Below are 26540 nucleotides of genomic sequence, written 5' to 3'. Positions count from 1 at the left end.
GGGCGGGGCCTCGGCTCGCCCCGCCCCACCAGCCCCCGGAAGCGGCCGCGGCGGGGGCGGAGGAGGAGCTACGGGCGCTTCGGGGCGCGGGCACCTGGGCGCTGGCCCGGCGGCTGCCGCGGCCCCCCGAGCGCCCTCCCGGCTCCCGGCGCGGCCATGGCGCGGGGCCTGCGGAGCTGGCTGGGCGGCTGCCTCCTGGTGTCAGGTGAGGGGTCCGCGGGGAGGGGGCGCGGGCCGGTCCCTGCGCCGCGCCCTCCGGGGCTCCCGGCCGCCGCGCGGCCCGACGTCCGCTGGGGACCCGGAGGCCGGGCCGCGACGCCGGCAGCGATGGCCCCAGGGCCAACCCTGAGCGGACCCCATGGGCGCCCTGGAAGTGACCGAGTGCCCGGTCCGGCCGCCAGGGTCTCTCATTCAGTCCTCAGCACCCCAGCACCTGAGCTCTGCCCCTCACCTCCACAGCTGCGGGGCTTCTGAGTTCAAAATCCACTGAAACCTTTTGTGCCCGCCCCTAGATTTCTTGCCCGGGTTGAGATAACCATGGACCCCACCCCACCCCCCTTCCTTTCTGATGAACTCATCCCCGGACTTCCAGGATACCACAGTGTCCCGGTTTTCCTCCTGCCTCTCAGGCTGTTTCTACCTAGGATCCTGCCCCTCTGCCAGATCCCTGTCGGGGTCAAGTTCTTAACCAGGCCCTCTACCCCCTTCCCCCGCACTATCCCTGTAGGGGATACCAGCAGAAGTCTGGCGTTCCATACCAGCTATCCGGCCTGTGATGCAAACATGTATCTCTATTGGCACCAGCTGGGTGGTGGGCCCGTGGTGGTTTATCATACCCTTCCCTCTGCTTTTGTGTATGTTTGATATTTTCTATTAAAAAGTTTAAAAATGGTTTCTTTCTTTTGGGGGGGGGGGAGAGGGGACAGAGCGAGAGAGAGGGAGAGAATTGTAAGCAGGCTCCACGCTCAGCCAGGAGCCCAATCTCACGACCCAAGGATCATGACCTGAGCCGAAATCAAGAGTGGTCTCTCCACCAACTGAGCCACCTAAGCACCTGTAAAAATGATTTCTGTCTCTGGGGCGCCTGGGTGGCTCAGTCGGTTGAGCGTCCGACTTCGGCTCAGGTCACTATCTCACGGTCCGTGAGTTCGAGCCCCGCGTCGGGCTCTGGGCTGATGGCTCAGAGCCTGGAGCCTGCTTCCGATTCTGTGTCTCCCTCTCTCTCTGCCCCTCCCTCGTTCATGCTCTGTCTCTCTCTGTCTCAAAAATAAATAAACGTTAAAAAAAAAAAAAATGATTTCTGTCTCTAGCCCAGCTCTCTCCTCTGTGCACCAGGCCCCTTCCTCCAGCTGTCCTGAACGTCCCTGCTCGCATAGCTCTCCAGCATCTCAAACCTAATGCAGCTAAAAATGGGACTCTCGATGTCCTTGTCCCCAGCCCCAGTCAGGGCATCAGGTGCTTGAGCCAGGAATGAATATTAATGTCTCCACACCAAACGGATCAGAACGTCTCAAGTCTATACCTCTGGAAATATATATAAAAAAACCCGTGTACCCACCCCCCCCTTACACCGTTTTCCCACCACCCAAATCCAGGTCACCCCCATCTGTCCCTTCTTCGTGCTCACTCTCTGCCCCACCCCACCCCCAACCTCCCAGACAAAATCCAGACTCCTCGGCACAGCTGATGTGGGTCTTTTCCCCTCGCCCGTGTGCCCATTTGAAGGCATGGAGCCATAAGGGAGACCTGCATGTTGGACGTGGTCATTTACTTGTGCAACTCTTTTGAGGAACCAAGTTGCAAAGCTTTTGCTTTTATTTTTCCAGCCTTAGGAATGGTGCCACCTCCCGAAAACGTGAGAATGAAGTCAGTGAATTTCAAGAACGTTCTACAGTGGGAGGTGCCTGCTTTTCCCAAAGGGAATCTGACTTTCACAGCTCAGTACCAAAGGTGAGTCTGGGGCGTCCTTGGGCAGGGAGGCCCTGAGCTGGTCACTGGGCTGGACGACAGGAGAGGGTCTGACTGCTGTCACCTGCATGACCGTGATATCCCACAGGGAGCCTCCCGGCTGGCCTTCATTCTGTCCGGGAAATTCTCGTGAAAGTTCTGTTCTCCGAGAAAAGACAGGGAAAGCCCTTTTGACTTTTTCTTGTCGTGTGGGTCCATAGCTTGACAATCGCGGGGCCACCGGTAGATGATGACCTTATATCACATGGCTATGGATGTCACTGGCCACAGTGGTAGCAGTTGCAATGCGAATGTATCAGGTTTGTCACATTGGACGCTTTTTAAGAGAAAAAAATGTCACCGATACCATCTCCACTTACTAGAGTAGCATTGCTAGAAGTCGGCCATTTGGAGGAGGAAGCCATCCAGGAAAACTGAGGTATGCGGAACAGGAAAGCCCTGGCCATCCGGCCACCCACCCCCTCCAGCAGATTATAACAGAACACTCCCGTGCTATGGGGTGCCCGATCATTTGCGCAGCGGGTGCTCAGTTACTCTGTGGCTGTGTCCCCAAATTGAAAGTCGGCCACCTACTGACTGTGAAAAGCTCTGGCCTCTGAAAACAGCACAGAGGCTTATGAAGGAAGGGTGAGTGTCACCAAGACTATTATCTCAGTGGGGCTCTGACTTCCCAGCACCTGCCCTGCCCGCCGATTTTCCCCTCTGCCAGCCCTCCCTCAGCAGCCTGCCATCACGCACCACAGTCTGGACTGCAGGTGACGCACCTTTATGCCAAGTGCAAATAACCGCGAGAGGCCAAAGGGTGATGAGCCGGCACACCTGCCTCCAGTGTGACTCAGAAACATACGGAGACCGCGCCTTCGGCGAAGCAGGAGGAAACCCAGGTCCCAGACCCCATTCATCCCACGCTTCTCGTCCGGCTCTGTTTTGCAAACCTATCCCAGGCCTGCTAAGTCAGAGAAGAAGTAGGAAGATGGACAAGACGGTCTTCACTTGTCTTGGAACTTGTGAATCCCAAGTAATTCCCAGCTCACAGAACATTTTAAGATTTCGAGTTCAGTACAAAGGACTCCCGAATAGCCTCCATCCAGTTCTCCGTTTTTTAAGGCTTGCCTTCCTTTAAGGTTTCTCCCTCTCTCTCCATCATACATCATGCCCTTTTGCCCCTTAATGTTCCACGGTGAACTTCCTAAGAGCAAGGATAATCTTTCACATCACCACAGGGCAGCTGTCAAGGTTGGCAGCTTTAATGCGGGTACTTCCCTCTGACCTCCAGTCCGTAGTCCAGCTTTGTCCATTTTCTCAAGGATTTAGGAAGGGTCGTCCTGTGTCTCCTTTTTCCCTGCTGTGTATTTTCTCCCACTGACATTGGTTTGATAATTTCATGTCTGTTTCTGTGGTGGTGACAGCGGTAGAGATTTCACTGTGGAAAAATCACCCTCCCTCTCCCTCTGTCTCTCTCCCCCATAGTTTATTATTTGGCGTTCTGTTCTGTGCCCTTGTGGTAGAGGCGTTTGGTTTCGATGTTCCTCTTTTAGGTGCGAATTCCCAGTGGCTTCCCAGTAAACAAAGGTCAGTCCCTGGGCTCCAGGTGTCCTTAGCATGGAAGTGTAGACCAAGCACGGGATGTGCTGAGGAAAACACAACATGTGCTGGGGGTACCCTTGGGGAAGCAATTTGATCCTGAAAAATCTGATGACTGTTCCATGGCTTGTGAAAGGTTGGTTCGAACTTAGCCTGAGGGGTTAGATAGCACAGACTCTCTCATATATGTGCGCTGGGTAGGGGTGACCAGAGGAGGGGCACTTTCAGAGGATGTATGGGTGATTTGAATATGGAATCGTCTTTGAAAACTAGATGTAAATATGGGGAATGGGTCATATTACCTGTTTAACGGGGAGAAAAATATTTTTTTTAAACGTTTATTTATTTTTGAGACAGAGAGAGACAGAGCATGAACGGGGGAGGGTCAGAGAGAGAGAGAGGGAGACACAGAATCAGAAGCAGGCTCCAGGCTCTGAGCCGTCAGCACAGAGCCCGACGCGGGGCTTGAACTCACGAACCGCGAGATCATGACCTGAGCCGAAGTCGGATGCTTAACCGACTGAGCCACCCAGGAGCCCCGAGAAAAATGTTTTTTAAGTACAATAAAAATGACTTGTAGGGCGCCTGGGTGGCGCAGTCGGTTGAGCGTCCGACTTCAGCCAGGTCACGATCTCGCGGTCCGTGAGTTCGAGCCCCGCGTCAGGCTCCGGGCTGATGGCTCGGAGCCTGGAGCCTGTTTCCGATTCTGTGTCTCCCTCTCTCTCTGCCCCTCCCCCGTTCATGCTCTGTCTCTCTCTGTCCCAAAATAAATAAAAAACGTTGAAAAAAAAAATTTTTTTAAAAAATGACTTGTGAAGGAGAAATTGTTGCAGAACAGCTTTTGAAATACCCTGTGTTCCAGTCAGTTGATGCATTAGTTTATTTTTTTTAATATTTTCTTAAAGTTTATGTATTTATTTTGAAACAGAGAAGGAAAGATTGAAGGAAGGAAGGAAGGGCCGAGAGAGAGGGAGAGAAGGAGAATCCCAAGGAGGCTCCACGCTGTCAGCGCTGAGCGCTAAGTGGGGCTCCAACTCACAGATTGTGAGATCCTGACCTGAGCTGAAATCAAGTGTCAGATGCTTAACTGACTGAGCCACCCACGCGTCTCGATGCGTTAGTTTAAGTGAAGGAAGTGGCCGCGTATGAGAAAGCCCCCTTAATGCAGTGACCCCTGGAGTTTCCAAATGGTGGGATGTCAGGCGACCGTGAAGAGTCAATTGACCAAAGATTTGTGCTATATTAAGTGAAAAGAGCAGATTGTAGAATAGTATGATCCCAATGATCTCTGCCTACTTTTAGTAGGAAATTGTTCTGGGCCCCGTCGCCAAGACTGTGGCGAGATGTGGTGTGGCTCCTAAGACTGTGGGCTCTGAAGTCCAACAGATCTGAGTTCCGTTGGGCGAGTTTCTTAGGTCCTCCATACCTGTGCCTCATCTATAAAATAGGAGTGGGGCGCCTGGGTGACTCAGTTGGTTAACTGTCCGGCTTCAGCTCAGGTCATGATCTTGCGGTTCGTGAGTCCGAGCCCCGCGTCGGGCTCTGTGCTGACAGCTCGGGGCCGGAGCCTGCTTCGGATTCTGTGTCTCCCTCTCTCTCTGCACCCCCCACCCCCCCCCCCCCACCCCCCCCCCCCCCCCCGCTCACACTCTGTCTCTCTCTCTCTCTCTCAAAAATAACTAAATGTTAAAATTTTTTTTTATAAAATAGGAGTGATCTCAGTCCTGCCCTCCTGGGCTTGTGAAAATTCATTGAGGTAATACTGGTGAAATACTTCTTGCTCTGCCTGACACCTAAGTGCTTGACAAGTGGGCTATTATTTTTTTTTATCTATCATCATCACCTTCACTGTCACCTCTGAGGACAGCCAGATTGGCTTTGGGACCAAGACAGAGGGAGGTCCCCTGAGGAACCAGTCAGATGAAATCCTCAAGCCGGGAGCCTGGGTTTCCTTGGGTCAGGTGAAGCTGTTTGCACTTCCTCAGGCTGTTGTGAGGTTAAGTCACACACACCTGGTCGCTTTTCCCAGCCATTGTTTTCCTTGTTCGGCTTCACGTTCCTGCCACCCTCCCTTCAGTGGTGGGTGCCAGGGCTCGAGCTCTGTTTTCAACAAATTGTATAAGACACATCTATGTAGGGGCACCTGGGTGGCTCAGTCAGTTGAGCGTCCGACTTCGGCTCAGGTCATGATCTCACGGTCTGTGAGTTCGAGCCCCGCGTCGGGCTCTGTGCTGGTATCTCGGAGCCTGGAGCCTGTTTCCGATTCTGTGTCTCCCTCTCTCTCTCTGCTCTTTCCCCCCTCACGCTTTTTCTCTCTTGCTCAAAAATAAACAAACATTAAAAAAAACTAATAAAAAAAAAGACATCTGTATAAAAATGAATTGTTTTGTGGTTTTTCCAGAGGAATTGCAGCAAGAGTCGTTTGTAGGACATTGTTTGAAATTATTGTAACATACTTATTTTGGCTACTCTGGGTATATCAGTATTCACAGACTGTGTCCCACATAATCAAGGAGGGAAGCTTTCTTCCTCAAATGTATTGAGTAAACCCTGTTTTGGAGAGGTACGTGCTCATTAAGATACGAAGGTCACTGAGAAGTTCTGTTATGAAGACAGATGCCTCTTTATGTTTAACCTAGTTTCTGCCCCAAGTCGTTTGACTTTGGACAGATTATTTTTGAAACAACTTATGATATCTCAAGGATCACCCAAGTCCCATGGAGCACAGTTTGGGAAATGCTCTTACAGACGAGGCAGGCTACTCATCAAAACTGATGATTTCGAATTTGGTGTATTTTTCTCACGTTATTCTCCGTTATCCTTTGGTAGTGGGGATTAATAAAGTAACAGTCAGACTCAGCCCAGAGTGAGAACTTCCATGATTTTATTTTTCCGATTTTACAGTTACAAGAAATTCCAAGATATGTGCACAAGTACTGTCTTGATGGAATGTGATTTCTCAAGTCTTTCCAAGTATGGTGATCACACCTTGAGAGTCAGGGCTGAATTTGCAGATGAGCACTCAGACTGGGTGAACATCACCTTCTGTCCTGTGGATGACAGTAAGTCGCTTTGTTTTCCATTTCATTACAATGCCATCATCATGCCTTGGGTTTTTTTCCCCATGGGGTAGCCCATCAGCAAGAATTCTTTGAGCTCCCACAAAGTGGGTGGCCTTGCACAAGGAGCTTAGGGAATATAAGAAGGGCTATGGTCGTAAAGAAGTTTATGAGAGAGACAGGAAGGCATAGTCACAAAGTCAACACGATAATTAAATCTAAATCTAAGAATGTCAAGGCTCGTGGGTAAAGAAGGAGTTGAGGCCAGTGTTGTTAATGAAAAGAACTGGAAAGATTAATGTAGTGCATTTTCTGGGAGGAAATCAGAAGTTAGGACGTAAGGAAATGTGACATGGCAGGCAGAAGAATAAAGGTTATTCAAGGCAGGTGTGGAGACAGGTTGACCGGATGCAGAGAGCCGGCTCGCGCAGAATGAAGGACAGAGCCACGGATTCGGTGCATGTCAGGTACATTGAGTCAGGCAGGCTGGTAAGCATCAAAAAGAATGTTCCCAGGTTAGATCTGGGGGGTCGTGGGGACTCACCAGAGGTCACAAGATGAACATAATTAGAACATCAGGAATTGAAAACTAATTAAGCCACCTTATAGCAATGGAGAGAGTAAGAGGACAGGAGGGGCCGGGTACCCTCACTAACAAGACTCAAGTGCAGTCTTCCGAGGAGTCCTGGAGAGAAGCATCGGAAGGCTTGTGTCTGTGCGGGGTGGGGCCTTTATTCTGCTCCCTGCTCTGGACCCCCGGGGCTCCCACCACTTTGCCCCCCCCTCGCCCCCTTCACCCCCCCCCCACCCCCCGGTTGGGAATGCAGCTAGGACACCCTTCCACTCTTTCCCAGTTCTGTCCCAGCCTTGGACAACAGAACTCTTATTTCTGGAGTCAGAAGTCATCAAAGTTGTATTATCTTTTCTAAAGGTTATCTTTATGAAAGTTAAGAAAAAGAAACATTGAGGAATACAAGCAGCTTGGGGCGCCCGGGTGGTTCAGTCGGTTAAGTGTCTACCTCTTGATTTCAGCTCAGGTCATGATCTCTTGGTCTGTGAGATTGAGCCCCGAATTGGGCTTGTGCTGGCAGCATGGAGCCTGCTTGGGATTCCCCATCTCCCTCTTTTCTCTGCCTCTCCCTGCTCATTCTCCCTTCCCTTCCCTTCCCTTCCCTTCCCTTCCCTTCCCTTCCCTTCCTTTCCCTGCTCTCTATTTTAAAAAAAATAACAAGCAGCTTAACAGTAGTCAAGTTTTCAAAACATAGTCCAGTCTTCTGCTCCTGTAATTGCTAAGGGACTGACTGGGTCCTGACTGGTTCCAGTTCCCGTTTGGGGACCCATCTGTGGAAATTCCCTTTAGAAACTGATACACAATAGCTGAGCAGCTTGCCCAAAGGTCATGCAAGTAAGGAGTGGCCCAGCAAGGATTGAGAACCAGGCTGCTCTCTTCACACTGTGAGCAACAACCGCCCTTCTCTGGGTATTTGCCTCTTGAAGTTGATCTGACAGGAAAGTGCTACAAGATGTCACGTCGAATCTATTTACACATTTTGCTTTGAAAGCAAATAATAAATTTTCTTATCTGGTTTTCAGCTACCAGCAGATTAAAAACAAGAGTAGAATGCTGGAAGCCGGCCCACTAACAGCCTCAAAAGAAGTAACAACAGCCAGAGAAGAATACAGGATATGACTCAAATAGCACAGTCACCGAGAGATATTTATTATTCACGGCACAGTTGTTAATGGGCACCTACTGTGTGTCAGGCACATTCTTAGTGCAGAAGCTGTAACAGTTAACAAGACAAAATCCCTGCCCTCATGGAGTATACACTCTAATGAGGGAAATCAGACAATAAATAGACACGTATTTTATGACAGATTTGACCGTGGAGCAAACAAAATCCGACCACCCTCCTTGGCCACCTCAGTCAATGTCATAGCCATCTTACATCCAAGAGCAGAGTCCTTCAGTAGACCATTGGTCTGCACCGTTATGAAAAAGAAACGTTGACGTTTTTAAATGGGATGTTTGACAGCCATTTTGCTTTGTTCTCTTCCTTAGCCATGATTGGACCACCTGGAATGCAAGTAGAAGCACTTGCTAATTCTTTACATATGCGTTTCTTAGCCCCCAAAATAGAGAATGAACCTGAAACATGGACCATGAGGAATATTTATAACTCGTGGGCTTATAATGTGCAATATTGGAAAAATGGCTCTGACGAAAAGGTAAGCTCAGCAAATCGTATGCATTTCATGTGCAGCCTCCCCCTCTTTGCCCAGTATTAGTCTGAGGCCGTGATTATGGAGAAAGGGAGCTAGGAGGCCATCCAGGTCAGGGTCTTGCAAGGTGGTAGCACCTTATGGTCCAAAGGGTTTAAGGCCAGTTCCTCTGAGCGCCAGAAGCTTCCCAGTCTGAAGGATGCCTAGTATCTGGCTCATGCTTCCCGGGCCCCAAGGGAAATGACTTCCAGGGTACTAGCTCAATGAGAGCAAACCTTCCTCTCCCTGAAGGGAAGTTGTAGGAAAAGATAGAACTGACTCAGCAGTCACCTGACAGAAGTTGGAGTCAGCTGAATAGGGTGACGTGCTACATAACTGCTGTTCCACGGTATGAACCCCTGTGCCCCATGTACACCACAGAACAGTCAAGGCCGTGGTCACGGCAGCCCCACCCCTGGATGCTAGATGAAGAGTGTCACATTTTACCCACCTGACCCCACTTTTCCCCATCACTCTCCTCCTCTCCAGGGGATGGTTCCTTTAAAAACATGAGCTAGGAGGGGGCGCCTGGGCGGCTCAGTCAGTTAAGCGTCTGACTTCGGCTCGGGTCGTGATCTCACGGTTTGTGGGTTCGAGCCCCACATCAGGCTCTGCGATGACAGCTCAGAGCCTGGAGCCTGATTTGGATTCTCTGTCTCTTTCTCTCTCTCTCTCTCTGCCCCTCCCCTGCTTGTGCCCTCTCTCTCTCTCTCTCTCTCTCTCTCTCTCTCTGTGTGTCTCAAAATTAAAATAAACATTTAAAAAACAAAAAAAAAAAGGAGCTAGGAGTTTGACCTGGTTGGATGTTGCTCCTGCCATTGTGACTCTGGTCACATTTTGTACCTCAGCTCCTTCCTGTCTGCAGAATGGGCATGAAAACCCACGTCATTAATACAGTGAGACTAATAACCTCCTTCACAGGATTTGGGGGAGTTTAATGGCATAATGAAAAAAAAATAAACTTGTCCCATTACCTGAACAATGATATGGTCAATACATGGGGTTCCCTTCCCCTTCTGTAGATGCACTAAGGCTATTTTCATTCATCCTTGGTCAGGTTTTGTTCTTATACTTACTGCTTCCAAGCTGAATGCCATTCGTGGTCCTAAACTGACATATGTATATGTCATATAAGTTAGATTATGTATATGTTACCCCTTCTATATTAAATGGTGCTTTTATCACTTAATTCTCAAGCGTCTGGGAGGAAAGAGTCACCTATGGGTATTGTTTTAGGAATTGTGTAATTAAATCTATAGGTACATACTGCTCGGCCCCCCAGAATCTCAAGTTAATTTTTCCCTCAAAAAGTGCTCCATTAAATGGCACAGGATATCAGCCTTCTTCACAGAATAGATGATTTTGCTTATAGTCAAGATCCCAGGAAATGTATGCCTAGAAAGCAATACAGAATAATAAGGGCTTTTTTTTTTAAGATTATTTATTTATTTTGAGAGAGAGGGGAAAAAAAAAAAAACCCATGCGCAAGCAAGGGAGAAACAGAAAGAGAGAGAGAGAGAGAGAGAGAGAGAGAGAGAGAGAGAGAACCCCAAGCAGGCCCCATGCTATCAGCACAGAGCCCAATGTAGGGCTTGATCCTACCAACTGGGAGATCATGTTCTGAGCCGAAACCAAGGGTTGGGCACTTAACCGACTGGACCACCCAAACTCCCTCAGAATAATGAGTTTTATAGCCACTTATCAAGTGCAGGCGTCTCTGTTAAGCTCTGGGATGCAAAGATAAGACAGGAGTTAGCGAACCTTTATTAAGGATCAGTTTCCACCGCTGTCGTGCCTGAGTGCCTCCTGCACCAGGCATGAAATGCAACACCTCGTTTATCTTTAGCTTCTCATCCAGGATGTGCCCACAGGATAGGCGTCTGGCTGCACGTTTGTCCTGTCACTTCTGCCTGTTGTTGTTGTTGTGACATGCCGAGTGTTGGGGAGGCTGCCTGCTCCCCCGCTCCTCCCTCGCTGGTGTCTACCCTGTCACCATTACTGGTTTATACGTGCTGTAGACTCAGTGTTTGTGTCCCCCACCAGACTCATGTGTTGAAACCTAACCCCCAAAGTGAAGGTATTAGGAGGTGGGGCCTTTAGGAGGCTTGGGATTCGTGCCCCTATAAAAGAGACCTCAGAGAGCCCCTTCTCCCCCTCTGCCACGTGAGGACCCAGCGTGCAGATGGCTGGCCGTGAATCAGGAAGCAGCCCTCCCCGGACACCAGATCTGCCCGTGCCTCGACCTGGGACTCTTCCGCCTCGAGTACCGCGAGAAATAAATGTTTCTTGTTTATAAGCCACCTGTTCTGTTACAGCAGCCTGCAAGGAATAGGACAGTGTGGTTCCCTTCTCGAATGCAGGCTTAAAAGGCTGCCATGTTAGATCCCTAAGCAAATCGCCTAAAAGGCTTCGGGAAATTCTGTTTCTTCCTGCTGGGAGAGAGTGGGCAGATAAAGTGAGAAGTTGCCCAGGTGTGAAAGACAACTGGAAAAAAGCAGTCAAAGGGGACTTGAACAGGGCCCTCCCTATCTGTCCTTCCCTGCCTGCCACTGTGAGTCAGCCCTGAGTTTAGTCTTTGAAAAAAAGAGCACCGTAAGGTCTTAGGGGTATTGGAGTTCTAGAAATGAAAGCCAGGGTTTTCTTATTTTTAATTATTGGAAGTTACGGGGCTCCTGGGTGGCTCAATCGGTTGAGCGTCCGACTTCGGCTCAGGTCACGATGTCACGGTCTGTGAGTTCGAGCCCCGCGTCGGGCTCTGTGCTGACGGCTCGGAGCCTGGAGCCTGCTTCCGATTCTGTGTCTCCCTCTGTCTCTGCCCCTCCCCCGCCCATGCTCTGTCTCTCTCTGTCTCAAAAATAAATAGAAACATTAAAAAAAAAATAAATTTAATTATTGGAAGTGACACCATGCTTTTCATCAGTCGGTGGTATAATCCGGTTCTTGTCCTCAGTGAGCTTAACTTTCTCGTACAATACAGGAATAGAGACAAGTTTTCAACAAGCCCAGCCCTAAAAGAAAAATAACCAATTACTAAAGCAAAAGAAGAGTCTGTGCTCACTTTCTGTGGAAGTTCCTATGCCTGGAACGCGTTTTAAGTAGGAGCCTTCTATCCAGAAATGGTAACCGTGATGGAGGTGTGGCTGGTAGATGCTCTTCTTGTTTCCTTTCTTTTGCCGGCAGCTGTCTTGGTTTCCCAAATTCAGGAATATATCAATTATGATACCTTCTATTCAAACTAAGCTGAGTCAGGGATGTCCCTCCAGAGGCAGGCTGTGATGTGTGCCCTGCAGGGGAGGCAGGCCGCCGCTGGACGAGAGCATCCCAGGGGCTCCAGCAGAGAAGCGATTTGAAGGAGAAGGCTGGGCAGCTAAGGGTCGGCCACCTGCCCTTGACTTAGAAGGAAAACCACACGGAGTCTCACTGTACATGACCGGTGGCAGCAGTTCTGGGGCTGCTGTACCAAAGTACCACAGATTGACCAGGAAGGCGTCGGCTCAAGGTTCTGGAGGCCAGACGTGTGAGATCAAGGTGTCAGCAGTGGTGGCCAGTCCTTCCGAGGGATGTGAGGGAGCCTCTGTTCCATTGCCTGTCTCCTAGCTTCCGGCTTGCTGGCTCTCTTTGGTTCCTCAGCTTGTAGAAGTGACAGCCCAATCTCTGCCTCCGTCCTTCTGTGGCATGTGCATGTCTGTGTCCAAATTTCCTCTTGTAGGGACGCTGGTCATACCGGATTAGGGCCCATCCTAATGAGCTCGTTTTAACTTAATCACCTCTGGAAAGACCCAGGCTCTCACTAAGTCACTTTCCAAGGTACCGAAAGTTAGCCGTTCAGCATATGAATGTGTTGGTTACACATATTCAACCCCTACAACTTAATTCTTTTTAAAAAAGGGGTAGGATGGTTTAGATGGCATCTAAACTAGAGAACTCAGGAAATGGAGCGGTTCCATCGGGACCACAGTCCATCCTTGCCCCGCGCCTTAAAATGCTCTCGGGGCCCCCTGACGTAAACTGGGAGGAACGCCCGCTTCCTTCACCTGCCTGCTTTGAGCCCAAAGTAAAGATTATAACTGGCAAAGAGGGGAGGAAAAAGAGCTGGTGTCCTTTCACAGCGGAGGCATGTTTTCACTTTTGTCTTCGTTCCTAGTGGCCGATTACTTGTCAGTATGACTTTGAGGTCCTCAGAGATCTTGAGCCACGGACAACTTACTGTGTTCAAGTTCAAGGGTTTCTTCCTGATCGGAACAAAACCGGGGAATGGAGCGAGCCTGTCTGTGAGCCAACAACCAATGCCGGTGAGTCTTGAAAATCACCGTCTGTAGTTCTGCCTCCTCTGAGCCTCCTCTGAGCCTCCTCTGAGCCTCCTCTGAGCCTCACAGCCTCCTCCGCCTCCTCTGAGCCTATAGACACCCACCGAGTGTTAGCGTTGGAAAGTTCCTTAGACAGGAACACGTCCGGCTCAAACTGCAGCCCAGGTCAGCTCTCACCGATCTGCTTCCTGCCGGAAGGAGACCACACCACCTTCCGAGGCAACTCGTACACTCTGAGACCAAAGGGACGGATGGACACGTTTTCCGTTCATTGAGCTGGGCTCTGCCCCCTGGCACCCACCCGCACCGTGTCCATTCTGTGCCCTCAGGCCTCCTGGTGCGTGTCTCATCACCCGCCCCCCCACAAGACCACCCAGCAGGGTCAAGCCCCACCCCCAGGAGCCTTCCCTTCCCAGGCTGCATGTCTCCAGTCCCTTCAGATACATGAGGGAGAGTTTGGAGACCTTTATCACTGTCTCCAGCAAGGCTACTTGTCTTGGCTACCAGGATCGCAACACCATCCCTCACAGTGCCTCCATGCTCCCTGTTTCTTAAAAGAAAAGAGAGAGGGAAGGGGGAAAAGAGGGAGAGGGGAGAGTACCATTGGCCCGGACGCTGTGATCATTTACATACAGGCACATTGCATACGGGGTCATGCAAACTTGCGGCTGCGTGTCTGCCCCCAAACGGCAGGCCTTTTTATTATTTAAAGACATCGTTGAGAGGCTCAGCCAGCTCAGACCACGGAAGGATGAATACAGGCAGGTCCACTCCTGGCCGTTTTCATTTACCGAGGCCCTCCTGGCAGCAAGGCGTTGATCTGGGGGCTACAGAAATACCAAGGAGAGTCAGAAAGAGTTCCCTCCAGAGAGAACAAAACTTTTCATCTTCCGGGTCACAGTGCAGCGGACAAAACTGCGATGTGACAACAGTCTCATTGATTCATCATCTCTGCTCCTCATCAACTGTGTTCCAGGACTATTTAGGAATGTTTCTCAAAACAAGAGCCCTGTAATCTTGAGGATGCTTAGAAGCGATGGGGCGCTGGATTGCGCGGTCAGAAAAACCACCCTGTATATTAGGACTTTTAGCGTATTTGACCTCTCACCACCTTTTCTTGAGGACTAGCATTCCAAGGAACACAGCCTGGGAAAAACCAGCCCATCATATGCCGTAATTTACCAACAGGTTACCGTGCCCAAAAAAGGAAAGGCAGCCATTTTGAACTAATTGCTTCTTGGTGCCCTAATGTTGTTTTCAGTTATCATCCTTATCCTTTTTTGTTGTTGTTAATTTTTTTTCAGCGCTTATTTATTTCTGAGAGAAAGGGACAGAGTGGGAGTAGGAAAGGGGCAGCGAGAGAGAGAGAGAGGGAGACACAGAATCTGAAGCAGGCTCCAGGCTCTGAGCCATCAGCACAGAGCCTGATGCAGCGCTCGAACTCACGAGCCGTGAGATCATGACCTGAACTGAAGTCCGGCGCTTAACCGACTGAGCCACCCAGGTGCCCCCATCCTTATCCTTTTTAAGTGTTGATAACTAACCCTTAATTCTGGAATGTTTGTTATTGTTTTCTGGAGATCAGCATCAAGCTTGCTGGCCTGTAGTGTCTTGAATCTTATTATTGTTGTTGTTCCCTTTGTTTTCTAAATGCACAAATTGCCTGAATCCAGGATTCTTTTCTTTTTCTTAACACTTATTTATTTTTGAAAGAGAGAGAGAGAGAGAGAGCATACACGCGTGCGCACAAGTGGGGGAGGGGCAGAAAGAGGGAGACAGGATCTGAAACAGGCCCCGAGCTGTGAGCATGGAGCCCAATCCGGGGCGCGAACTCACGAGCCACAAGATCATGACCTGAGCCAAAATCAAGAGTCAGCTGCTCAACCGACTGAGCCACCCAGGCGCGCTCTGCCTGAATCCAGGATTCTTTCACATCTTCCAGGTCCATGATCTTTGCGGTGTCATCCAAAGATCGGCAATTGTAGTAGGAAGTTTTCTCAGGGCTGCAGAGCCACACAGAGAATGAAAGTCTTGTGGTCTCCCTGAAGGGCATTCTCTGTCTCTCTGTTTTTTTCTCTAGCCCCCAGTTCAGTGCCTCGCATCTGTAGGCCCAAGGTCAGTGCCCAAGTCCACCTGCCTGTGTCCCTGCTTCCACGGTCTGAGCTGGCTGAGCCTCTGTGCAGTGCCTTTAAGTAATAAAAAGCCTCCTGTCTGTGCGCTACAAGTTATTTGCTAGCCCACATGTTGTTTCTATAGACCTCCTCTAAGTCTTTTCTCATTTTATTCCCCTCTTGAATCATTTTTACTTGATTTAGAATTCTGTACCTTGGGAGCCCCAATCCTGCTTGAATCACTAGAATCGCTGGTCTAGAATCATCCTTTGCTCTGAACACCTGTCATCTGCTTTCCCAAAACCTTGAGTACATTTCGGGATCACCCGGTGACCCCTCCTTCCCCCATTAACATGACATGGGCCATGGGACAAGTCCCGGACTGCCCTCTGCCTCAAGCATCTCATCTACAAAATAGGGACAGTAGTATATTGCCACCACACGCGGGGCTTGGGGGACTTGAACAGTGCCTGGGACAAAGTGAGGCCTTAATACGTTAGATATTATGGTTACTAATAATGACATTATTACAATCACCTTGTCAGGTGCTCCTCAAGGTTTATGTCATGAGACACAGTGTGAGGCCTACAATTTGACCAACGAGAAATATTTCAAATATTTTGTGACTGTAAGTGATTACCCACGAACTGACAAAATCCAAACATTTTATAAAAGAAAAGTGTCACCCACTGAAAACCTGCTTTTGTCAAACATCATCTTAGGTTTGTTTAAACACAGTTCTCTCTCTCTTTTTTTTTTTAATTAATGTTTATCTTTGAGAGAGAGAGAGTGCAAGCAGGGGTGGGTGGGGCAGAGAGAGGGGGACAGAGGATCCGAAGCAGGTTCTGCCACTGACAACAGCGAGCCCGACGCGGGGCTTGAACTCACGAACCACGAGATCATGACCTGGGCCGAAGTCAGACGCTTCACCGACTGAGCCACCCAGGCGCCCCCAAACACAGTCTTCTCTTCTAAACCTCACGACAGATTTTCCCTGAGAGCTTTGGGCCCTGCCCCTCTTACAAACTGGAAAATCAGGGTTCAGAGAAGGGAAGTAACTTGCCCACGGTCGGTCGCCCAGCCAGTGAATGACCGGGGATGGAGCAGGTTATCTTCCCTGTAACTTTACTGCCTACAGATGAATTCCACAGGCGAGCGCAGGCATGACTTCCCTGCAGGTAACACAGAGGAAGGGAGTCCTTCCTGACCCGCAGCAGGTCAGAGAGCAGAGGGTTTTGACTCACAGATCGTCCTGTAATTCTCAGCCCGTGTGGCACAGTGACCTGTCCTTACCCCTTCTCTCTCGGGGTGAGTCACAAGTGCATCTTTTGAATTTTGTCACCACCAAGCAGATGTGCCCACGGAACGTCCTCCAATAAGATGCCGGCACATCCTGGCTGGATCACAAGGAGCCCAGGCGCTGCCCTCGGAGGGGGGCGTGGGGGGCTCGGCACAGTGTCATCAACGGCGCAGGGTCTGGGGTCGAGGCCAGCAGTGTTTAGTCAGCACTCAGTGAGTAAGCCTGCTGCGCGCCACACAGAGAACTGCCAAAATGCTAGATGGAAGGACAGGTGGACGAGTAGGGGCCTGGGGCTTCCCTAAGAGCGAGATAGCAGATCCCAAGTCGGCCTCCTGCCGTTCGCTGAGGTACAGCCCCGGGACCACTGCATCCAGCTCGATCGCCACGTGACCCTGCATTCGCCGAGAAAGGACCTGTTTGAGTGCTGAAACTGGGGGCTGGAAGGCACCACCCCTGGGTCCAGCAAATGAAGCAAGAATTCACCAGGGAATTCTGGGAGGAGTTCCCCTCGGCCAGGAGGAGGATGAGGCCACTGTTGTGAATGAAAACACAGGGGGCCGAGGGAGGAAGGCAGGCTGGGCCCAGCCCCTGCGCCCCCTGCAGGCGCCACCCCGGAGCAGATATCTGAGGACGGTGCCTGCGGGCCTCATACTGCTAAGTTGGGGGGGGGGGGGGGGACGGGGGCAGGGTAGCAGCTGATGAGGCTCCAGCAGGCTTGGTCTGCCCCGTGCGGGCATATTCTCGACAAATAAAATGACTCCCTTTAAAATGACTTGCTCTTTGGGGCGCCTGGGTGGCGCAGTCGGTTGAGCGTCCGACTTCAGCCAGGTCACGATCTCGCGGTCCGTGAGTTCGAGCCCCGCGTCGGGCTCTGGGCTGATGGCTCGGAGCCTGGAGCCTGTTTCCGATTCTGTGTCTCCCTCCCTCTCTCTCTGCCCCTCCCCCGTTCATGCTCTGTCTCTCTCTGTCCCAAAAATAAATAAACGTTGAAAAAAAATTTTTTTTAAATAAATAAATAAAATGACTTGCTCTTAGAGGGCAGGGTTCACTTGCTTTCCTCTCTCAGCACCAGATGCTTTGGGTTTTGATCGGAGGGTGGCGCCAGTTGCCAGGCGTTGGGCACTGGGAGGGTAGGTGGCCCGGGCGACAGAGGAAGGCTCCTGGTGCTTCATGAGGGGAGCCAGGACCACAGATACCCAGGTCAGAGGTAAAGCTGGGCATTAATTGAAGCAGTAAAAACCTATTCAGTGAGGGCTGCAGGAGAGAAAGAGCTGCCTGGACAGGTTATCTTGTTTGTTTGTTTGTGTTTGAGAGAGAGTGATCAGGGGAGGGAAAGAGAGAGAGAATCCCAAGCAGGCTCTGTGATGTCAGCGCAGAGCCCAATGCACGGTTCGAACTCACAAGCCGTGAGATCATGACCTGAGTGGAAATCAAGAGTCAGACGCTCAACTGACTGAGCCACCCAGGCGCCCTGAGCTGCCCGGCCGTTTTAAAGGAAGAACAAGGGGGCGCCTGGGTGACTCAGCCCCACTTCGGCTCAGGTCATGATCTCACGGTTCGCGGGCTCGAGCCCCGCCTCAGGCTCTATGATGACAGCTCAGAGCCTGGAGCCTGCCTCGGGTTCTGTGTCTCCCTCTCTCTCTGCCCCTCCCCTCCTGCTCACACTCTGTCTCTCTCTCAAATACACATTTTTAAAAATTTTAAAGGAAAATGAGAAGAGAAGAGAGAATCAGGGCAGAGGAAAATTACAAAAAGCAGGTGAGAGGGTCGGTCAGCGTCAATGCAGTTAGGCCATCAGTGTCTATCGCTAACTGGCATTAACAGGTCAGCTCCTACCTTCCTTCGGAGGCTGGGGGACAGGGGCCCGCCTTCCTGATGGCTGCAGTTTAGAGGAATGGCCTGTGGGTCCTTGAGAAGGACACCCCTGGGTTTCACGAGATACGTATGCATCTCAGAGGGGCAGAGGAAGGATTCACAGTCATAAACTTTTTATGGTAAACGCTCTAAGAAAGGAAGGCCGGGTATTGGCAGCCTTGAGTTTCCCCCGACAGAAACCCAAGGCAGATGCTGGGGCGTCCCGTCCCAGCAGCGTGGCCTTAGGCCACTAGGAGACAACGTTGGAGTTTGGGTGTGTCTCTGGGCGCAGAGGCTCAGGTGGAGACGTCATGCCAAGACCTTTTTGCTGTTCTCAGTACAAAACACTGCAGTGCGTGTGTTTTACTGGGGCTCTGGGGCCCCAGAGAGTCCCATTTCCCACTTCAAGGCAGAAGAGGTTTCTCAGAATGGGGAGGCTCACTGCCCAGGGTTCTTGCTTACTCTTACCCTGCCTGTCAGCAGTCCTGCCAGAAACCAAACCTGGGAACAGATAGGAGGGGGTGACCCTTGCTGGAAACGCCTGGATTCTGGAGCAGCTTTCCCGTGGTACCTCCTTACCCCTTCCGAGATGAGCGGATGGCCCTGCTTGCCGGGATTGCCACTAGATGGTGACGGTGGGATGGTGTTGAGGTCACGTGACCCGTGTGTACTTGAGCAGCAGGTAACGCAGCCCTCTGTCCCGTCCCCGCAGAGACTGCCCCGTCCTGGACTGTCGCCGTCGTCCTGGCCGCCTCGGTGTGTGTGGCCTTCCTGCTCCTCGGCTGCTCCGCCCTGCTGTGGTGCCTGTACAAGAAGACCAAGCACGCCTTCTCCCCTGGGAACCGTCTGCCTCAGCACCTGAAAGAGGTAGGCCTATGAGGGGGCCTAACTGGAAGGGGACCTCTTTTTTTTTTTTTATGTTTATTTTTGAGACAAAAAGAGAGCACGCAGGGGAGGGGCAGAGAGAGGGAGACAGAGAACCCTGGCAGGCTGCATGCTGTCAGCGCAGAGGCCGATGTGGGGCTCGAACTCACAAACTGTGAGATCAAGAAATCAGGGGTTGGACGCTTAACCGACTATGCCACCCCAGTGCCCCGGAAGGGGACTTCCTTTTAAGTCAGGGCCATCTCTTCCCACGTGGCGGACTGTCCTGGAGAAGGACACCACTGCAGGGCAGTCTGTGGTCACGGAACAGCCCACGGGGAGGAGGCAAACCGTCCCTCCAACCTGGACGTTGTTCCTTCTCTGACCTTCCCTGCCTGAAGCCCCAAGTTGTTAGGGGGGCACTCAGCTGTGAGACAGCTGCCAGCAGTGTCCCCCGGTGGCCAGGGCAGTGAGGGCCTCCTTCCAGAAGGAGATCCGGGGGGGGACACACCTCAGCATCTAATACAGTCCACCCCTTATACAGGAACCCACCAGAGCAGCACCCCCGAGACTTAAGTCACTCTCTTCCTGGGGAAAGTTACATGAGGAAGGTTAATGGAGCCACTCTGGGCCTGTCTCAGGAGCACAGGTGACACGGTCTCACAGCTCTGCTGGCCCCCCTGTGGGACCCTCTCCCCACTCCCCTCCCATGACTGCCGTTTGTCTCATTGGTGCCCCAGGCCCTCAGCCCTGAGTAGTTCTGAGTCTCTAGTCACGGGGCACCAGAAGCCTGGGCGGCTGCACTTGTCCACTTGCCATCATGGCACAGAGACCACCCTGAGACACCCAGTGACTCACTTGCCGTTCGAACTGCACAGGGGATGGGGCACCTGGGTGGTTGAGTCAGTTAAGTGTCCGACTTCGGCTCAGGTCATGATCTCTCGGTTCATGAGTTTGAGTCCCACATCGGGCTCTGTGCTGACAGCTCAGAGCCTAGAGCCTGCTTCCGATTCTGTGTCTCCCTGTCTCTCTGCCCCTCCCCCGCGCTCTCTTGCTCCCTCTCTCCCTCTCTCTCTAAAAAATAAATGTTAAAAAAAAAAAAAAAAAAAGAACTGTGCAAGGGACATCCTGAGACATCCGGTGTCGCCTTTCCTTGCCAGCTGGGTTCCTGACATGAAGAAGTGGTGGCCATAATGTAAGTTTACCAGGACTGTCCTACTATGTCCCCTGGTAAGAAGGCTCCCCCTTTGGGAACTCTCTACACCAGAGGTCAGCAAACTTTTCCTTTAAGGACCAGATAAGCAGATGCTTCAGGCCTTGTAGGCCAGGAGGCAAAAATCAAGATATCATGCAGGTATTTATACAACCACTTATAGGTAATCATTTAATGGTTTAACTTTTAAACCATTCTCCCTCTCTTTTTGTTTTTTTAATGTTTATTTATTTATTTTTGAGAGAGAGAGAGAGAGAGAAAGAGCGTGCGCACACGCACAAGCAGGGAAGGGGCAGAGAGAGAGGAGAGAGGGAGAATCCCAGGCAGAAACTCCATGCTGTCAGCACACAGTCCAATGTGGGGCTCGAACTCGCAAACCGTGAGATCGTGAGCTGAGCCAAAATCAAGAGTTCACCGCTTGACCGTCTGAGCCACCCAGGCGCCCCTGAAACCGTTCTTAATCCGTGGGCTTCCCCACGGTTGGCGGATCCTGCTCCAGACTCAGCCTAAAACTGAGCGCGCACCCTAAGTGGGTCCCTGAGAGCGATGGTAAGCGCGGCCGCTCCGGTTTCTCCCCCTTGGTTCCTGAACCCTTGTTCTCTATCGAAGGTGCAGCGTCACGTAACGGTCCTTGCTTCTGGGTGCACCCCGGGTGCCGCGGGACGATGCCCCGTTCTCGCAGGGCACCGTTTCCCGGCTGGCGCGTCACCCGCCCCTTCCGCCGGTCGGTCCACCGCCCCCCCGGGCTGGCCGCGGCTGGGTCGTGTGCCGCGTGGTATCACCCGTGGGCCCCTTAGACGTGTGCCCGCTCCGGGCCTTTTTTGCTGTCAGCGGGCCCCCGGTCTCACGCGATACTAGGCGGGGGCCGTGTTAACTTGCCGGGGCGTCCGTAACAGAGCCCCACACGTTGCGTGGCTTAAGCAGCGGAAGGTTATTGTGCCTCGGTTGTGGGGGCCAGAGGCCTGACATCCGGGCGCCGGCAGGCGGGTGCCTTCTGCGGCTGTGACGGGGAGCCCGTTCCCAGCTCTCCTCTGGCTTCTGGTGGTTTCTGGCCGTCGTTACCATTCCTTCGCTTGGAGATGCGTCGCCCCAACCTCTGCCCTCATCGTCACGTGGTGTCCTTTATGTGTGTGCCTGTGCCCGTGCCCATGTTGCCTCTCCTTAAGAGGACCCCAGGCATACGGATTAGAGGCCCACCCTGAGGAGGCCTCTTTAACTTGAATACCTCCGTGAAGACCCCGTCTCCAAATCGGGTCACATTCCGCGGCGGTGACACCAGAAGGGGCCGTAAAGCACTTGACTGCAGTGGACGCTCGTGGGAGGGATGGTTTGCCGTCCTCGGCTGCCAGGGCCTGGGTCAGCGCCGCTGAGGCCTGACAGAGCGTGGGCTCGGTTGGCACGCGGTCCCGTGGCGGTCTCAGAGTCCACACACGACACGGAGCCACTTGGAGCCGCCCCCCTGAGTCCAGCCATCGGCCTCCGCCCGCGAGTCCGCGGGGAGCCCGGTCTCGGGGCCGCTTTTCTTCCAACACGAGAGGACGAGCAGATGCGCGGCCGAAACTCCGCCGACGGAGGGCTTTCTCCTCTCCGCTGCCGTTCAGGGCCCCCTGGTTCGGGCCGCAGTGCCGCCACAGGCCGTTTGGGGTGTGTGGCCACGCGCCACGCCAGCCGCCCTGTGAACCGCCTTGGGCCTTTTCCTCCTCCTTCGGCCGGCCCCCCGCGCGGGCGTGGTGCGGACCGAGGCGGAGGCGCTGGTGCAGCGGGGGTGGGTGGCGTGGGAGGCCGGGCCCCGGGTACGTGCGGCCTCCGACCTCGCTTCTGGCCACGGGCCGTGTCCCTGCTGGGTCCCTGTAACGTCCAGGAGCCGTCTTACAAATCGGGCATAACTCTCTGCGGCAGTGGCCGGGCCTGGCCCCCAAACGGCAGTCATCCGCGTAGCGATTCTCCTTGTAGGATTTGCCGTCCACCCCACCCGGCGTGGCTCCCCACCGCAGACCCGTCAAGGATCTGCCCGGCCACGCGCACCTCGTGTTCGTTGGGTCCAGTTAACACGTCGTCACTGACAGATAATGCCGGGCCTTCGTGCCCCTGCGTCGGCCGGTCACGAGATGCGGCCAGGGCGGCTTGCTCTACAGCCCGTTGGTCCTGCGGGGGCCTCTCCTGCCCTTGGCAGCCGTCCTGTGTCCCTCTACAAACACCCTGGAGTCGGGTTCCCAGGTATGGAATGTGCTGCCTCCAGACCCAGAGAGGCCCACTTAGCAATGGTGCCAGTTGTTAGCGGTGGGAGGGGTGAGACACAGCCGTTGGCCCTTTACTTTAGAGAAGATGTCCAGCGGGTCCTACTCCAGGGGACCCCTAAAACTTCACTGATATGGCGGGTCCCTGAATGTCCACACGGTGAGTTTCCCAAGCTCCGAGGTGCGTGTGTCTTACCAAGGCCTCGCCATCTCTTTCTCTTCTGGTCCCGTTGCCATATTGTCGTGATAGCTGGTGTCCGGCCCCGTCCCCACACCACCCGGTCAGTTGGTGGCAACTGCCCCTGGGAAGGACGCGGTCCCTCGCGTCCCGCGCCCTTCTGTATAGGGCAGTTTCCGGACGCTGCTGTGAGCCAGGCCAGCCCCAGAGTTGCCAGAAGCTGCGGAAGAAGCACCGTGAGGGCTGGTCCAGGCCGCACGCCATCCACGGTGGAGGGAAAGTGAGACACATGACCACAGGCAAGTGTTCCCGAGCAGTTAGAACCTTCTCTCAAGATCGCTAATCAGTTCATCAAGACCGCCTCAGCCAGAAAGAGCCATGAGGCCGCTGTGAGCTCCTGAGAAGCAGGAAGAACAAAGAGGGGCAGGCCCTTTGTTCTGGGCAGAAGGCATTTTGTAAGTGGAGACCCAGAAGGAAGCAAAACTATTCACCTGCTGTTTTTGCTTGTGGCTTGTCGTCACAGACTGGTCAGACAGGAAAGGACAACTGGGACCACCTGCCGCAAGGCACATCAAAGCCAGATCTGCTGGAACAGAGCCCCTGCTCCAAGACTAGAAGACTTGCCCCACCTGCCTGCTGAGGCAGCCCCTGGGATGGCTGAGAAATGCGGGCAGGGGAGCTGGAGAAGGGGGCCAGCGGGGAGAGGGACGAAGGAAGCACCGGGAAACTACAAAGATTGGGATCATTGCATCATGGGATGCTCCAGCCTGATGCGTGATGTAAAGGTTCGCCAACCGCGGCCCAGAGAACAATTCTGGGTTTCGGGGGACTCAGCAGGGACAGGGACTTGGAGTTAGAGCAACACGGAGGCTTATCCAACACCAATCTGTTGCGTTTCTGTATGTGTCCCGCCTGGACACCGGCCTGACATGTGCTCTCCTGAGACTCAGCCCATCTTCCTCTGTTCTTTCCTGTCCCCTTTCCCAGGAGAATCAAGAGCGGCCCTGGCCCATTCTTACGAATCCACCGGATCTGAGAGTTTGGGGAAGTTCCTCCTCTCCGCAGTGTCTTCCTTTGCACAAACCGAGATCTGGGTGTAATTCCTCTTGCCCCTCCCCTCCCTTCCATCAGGTGGGAGGTGGAAATCCTGCGGCATTAAACCAAGTCCCATCAAAGGGTTGAGGGAAACTGCAGAGCTCTGAGACTGTCTCCACCTCATCCTGAAGATCCAAGGGCATCGGTGGACCTACCGGAAGGAAAATGGCAAACATGAAGTCGGCAGATATTCCAGGAAACACCTGGGCATCTTTCATGCTTCAAAGGGCAGGAAAGCCCCGGATGGTTAGACCGGGGTTCCTGCTCGTAACTAGCCCCATGCCCTAGGAGAGGGAAATAAACAAGGCCATGTGCATTCGATGCGCTAGACAGAAAGATAGCACAAGCCACGTGTATTTGAAATTGGCCAGTAGCCACATCGTCGTTTATTTGTTTATAAGTAAAAAAGGGCAGATGAAATTAACACTGACAATATACTTTCTGTAACCCAGTATTTACAAAATATTATTTCAACCGGTCATCAATGGTCTTTATAATTTTGGAAATATTTGCATTCTTTTTTCATACAGCATCTTCGAAATCTGGCATTTCTCACGTGTTGATTCGAGTAGCCACATTTCAGGTGGCCAGAAACCACATGTGACTCGTGGCTGCCAGGCGGCACAGGGCTGAGGGCTGAGACTAGGGGCTCATCGGGTACTGGCAAACACCAAAGAGAGCCCCTAACCCTGCCTGAAGACAGACGGGAGATTCTGTTCGTTATTCCAAGACACGTTCATCCTGTGCCTGCGACATCCTGATTCCTAGAGGGAATGACACTCAGGCCTGTGTTAGTGCCACAGCGCTGTGATTGCTCTAAATCCCAGCTTAAAAGAGGAACCATCGGGGGCACCTGGGCGGCTCAGCTGGTTAAGCAGCCAACTCCTGGTTTTGGCTCAGGTCATGATGTCACGGTTCGGGAGATCAAGCCCCGGGTCAGGTTCTGCTCTGACAGTGCGGGTCACATTGGTGGGCAGCCATCGCCACCATCCGTCACCAGAACTTTTTCATGATCCCAACCAGAGTCTCTGCCCCCATTAAACAGGAACTCTCCATCCCCCCCTCCCCAGCCCCTGGCACCCCCGTCCTGCTTTCTGTCCATGACCTTGACTACTCTAGGGATTTCGCGTAAGTGCAACCATACAGCATTTGTCCTTTTGTGCCTGGCTTCTTCCACCGAGTGTAATGCCCTCCAGGTTCATCCACGTAGCATGTGTCGGAACTTCATTCCTTTTTACGGCTGAATAATTTTCCACTGTATGAACAGACCACATCTTATCCATTCCACCGTTGACGGACACTCGGGTTGCTTCTCCCCCTGGCTCTCGTGAATGATACCGCTGTGAACATGGGTGTGCAGATATTTCTTTGAGGCCCTGCTTTCAGTTCTTCTGGACGTGTATCCAGAAATGAAATTGCTGCATCATATGATAATTCTATTTTTAACGTTTTGAGGAACTCTCCGTCTGTGATTGTCACATCCTTTAAACTCGCATTCTCTGGCCAGGAGTTCTGTATAAAATCTGTGTAAGCCCAGAAAAAGAAATGGGAAAATTTGATCATTAACTATCTTTTTTTTTTTTTCCTGCAGTTTTTGGGCTGCCCTCATCACAATACACTTCTGTTCTCCTTCCCGCCCTCTGATGACAATGAAGTCTTTGACAAACTGAGCGTCATTACGCCAGTCTCTGAAAGCAGCACACAGAATCCTGGCAACGGCTGTACCCCGGGGACCCTGTCGGGGCAGGGCTCCTCCGGGCTGGTCCCCGAAGGGGAAGTGCACCCAGCTGAGTACAGCACCCCCCTGGTTCTCTCGCCTGCGTCTGAGGGTAAATGGAGCGGGAAACCACCTGGGCAAACCCCAAATCTGGATCTCGAAGATTCCGAGACAACATCTGAACAATGAAAGAGCTAGATTTTTCAAGACTCACTTGGCAAAAATAACTCCACATTGGGAATTTGCTGCTTTATAAAGACCTCAATAACTTTAAGAAAAAAATTGTTGACCACTGGGAGTATAATTTTCAGCCTCTTAGGGTCACTAATATAAGGAATAAGTTTTAATTATAAGAAACAAATATTTTAAATGAGGAATAAAAACCGAGGTGCTGTAAAATCCAACCAGACTGCCGATAGACTGCCTCCAAAAAACAGCCTCAACTCAGATGTGGTCAGCAAACTTTGGGTTCTCAGAGATACTTGGCCTGGATTTATTTTTCTACTGTATACGTTTTCTATAGTGCTGGTGCTCTATTAAAGTTTTATTCTCTGTTTAGTCTGTATGCATTAATGGTACTACATTTGGGTAATCGTCAGATATTGAACGAGGCTTTCATCTGCCATTTTTGGTGTCCACTCATTCGCCAGGTAATCCTTAGTCCCTTCCTGCCATCATCCAGGAGCTGTGCCAGGTGTGAGGGTCTGATGGCATCTGGGAGCTATCAGTCTAGAAAGCTTTAAATTCTACCTCAGGCAACTTCTACCCTGTGACCCCTCAGTTTCCTCATC

The 26540-nt window shown here is 52.1% G+C and overlaps 1 protein-coding gene across 1 annotated transcript; it reads left to right on the top strand.

Moving 5' to 3' along the window:
* Nucleotides 1-57: 57 nt before the first annotated feature.
* IL10RB (interleukin 10 receptor subunit beta) lies at nt 58-26307 on the top strand. The gene is made up of 7 exons (XM_043593712.1): nt 58-205; nt 1827-1950; nt 6457-6614; nt 8674-8840; nt 13018-13165; nt 19158-19312; nt 25624-26307. Exons 1-7 carry the CDS (start codon nt 157-159, stop codon nt 25936-25938), a joined length of 1116 nt encoding a protein of 371 aa, XP_043449647.1. The 5' UTR covers nt 58-156; the 3' UTR covers nt 25939-26307.
* The last annotated feature ends 233 nt before the right edge of the window (nt 26308-26540 follow it).

This window comes from Prionailurus bengalensis, chromosome C2 (assembly GCF_016509475.1).
Source record: "Prionailurus bengalensis isolate Pbe53 chromosome C2, Fcat_Pben_1.1_paternal_pri, whole genome shotgun sequence".
Lineage (NCBI taxonomy): Eukaryota > Metazoa > Chordata > Mammalia > Carnivora > Felidae > Prionailurus > Prionailurus bengalensis.
This window is presented reverse-complemented; position numbering and strand designations above follow the sequence as displayed.

Excerpts from the sequence above, each read along its gene's own strand:
- IL10RB (XM_043593712.1), top strand. The coding sequence starts at position 157 with ATGGCGCGGGGCCTGCGGAGCTGGCTGGGCGGCTGCCTCCTGGTGTCA. Across the intron at positions 1,951-6,456 it reads TTCACAGCTCAGTACCAAAG|TTACAAGAAATTCCAAGATA; the intron begins GTGAGTCTGGGG and ends CCGATTTTACAG. Across the intron at positions 6,615-8,673 it reads CTTCTGTCCTGTGGATGACA|CCATGATTGGACCACCTGGA; the intron begins GTAAGTCGCTTT and ends TCTCTTCCTTAG.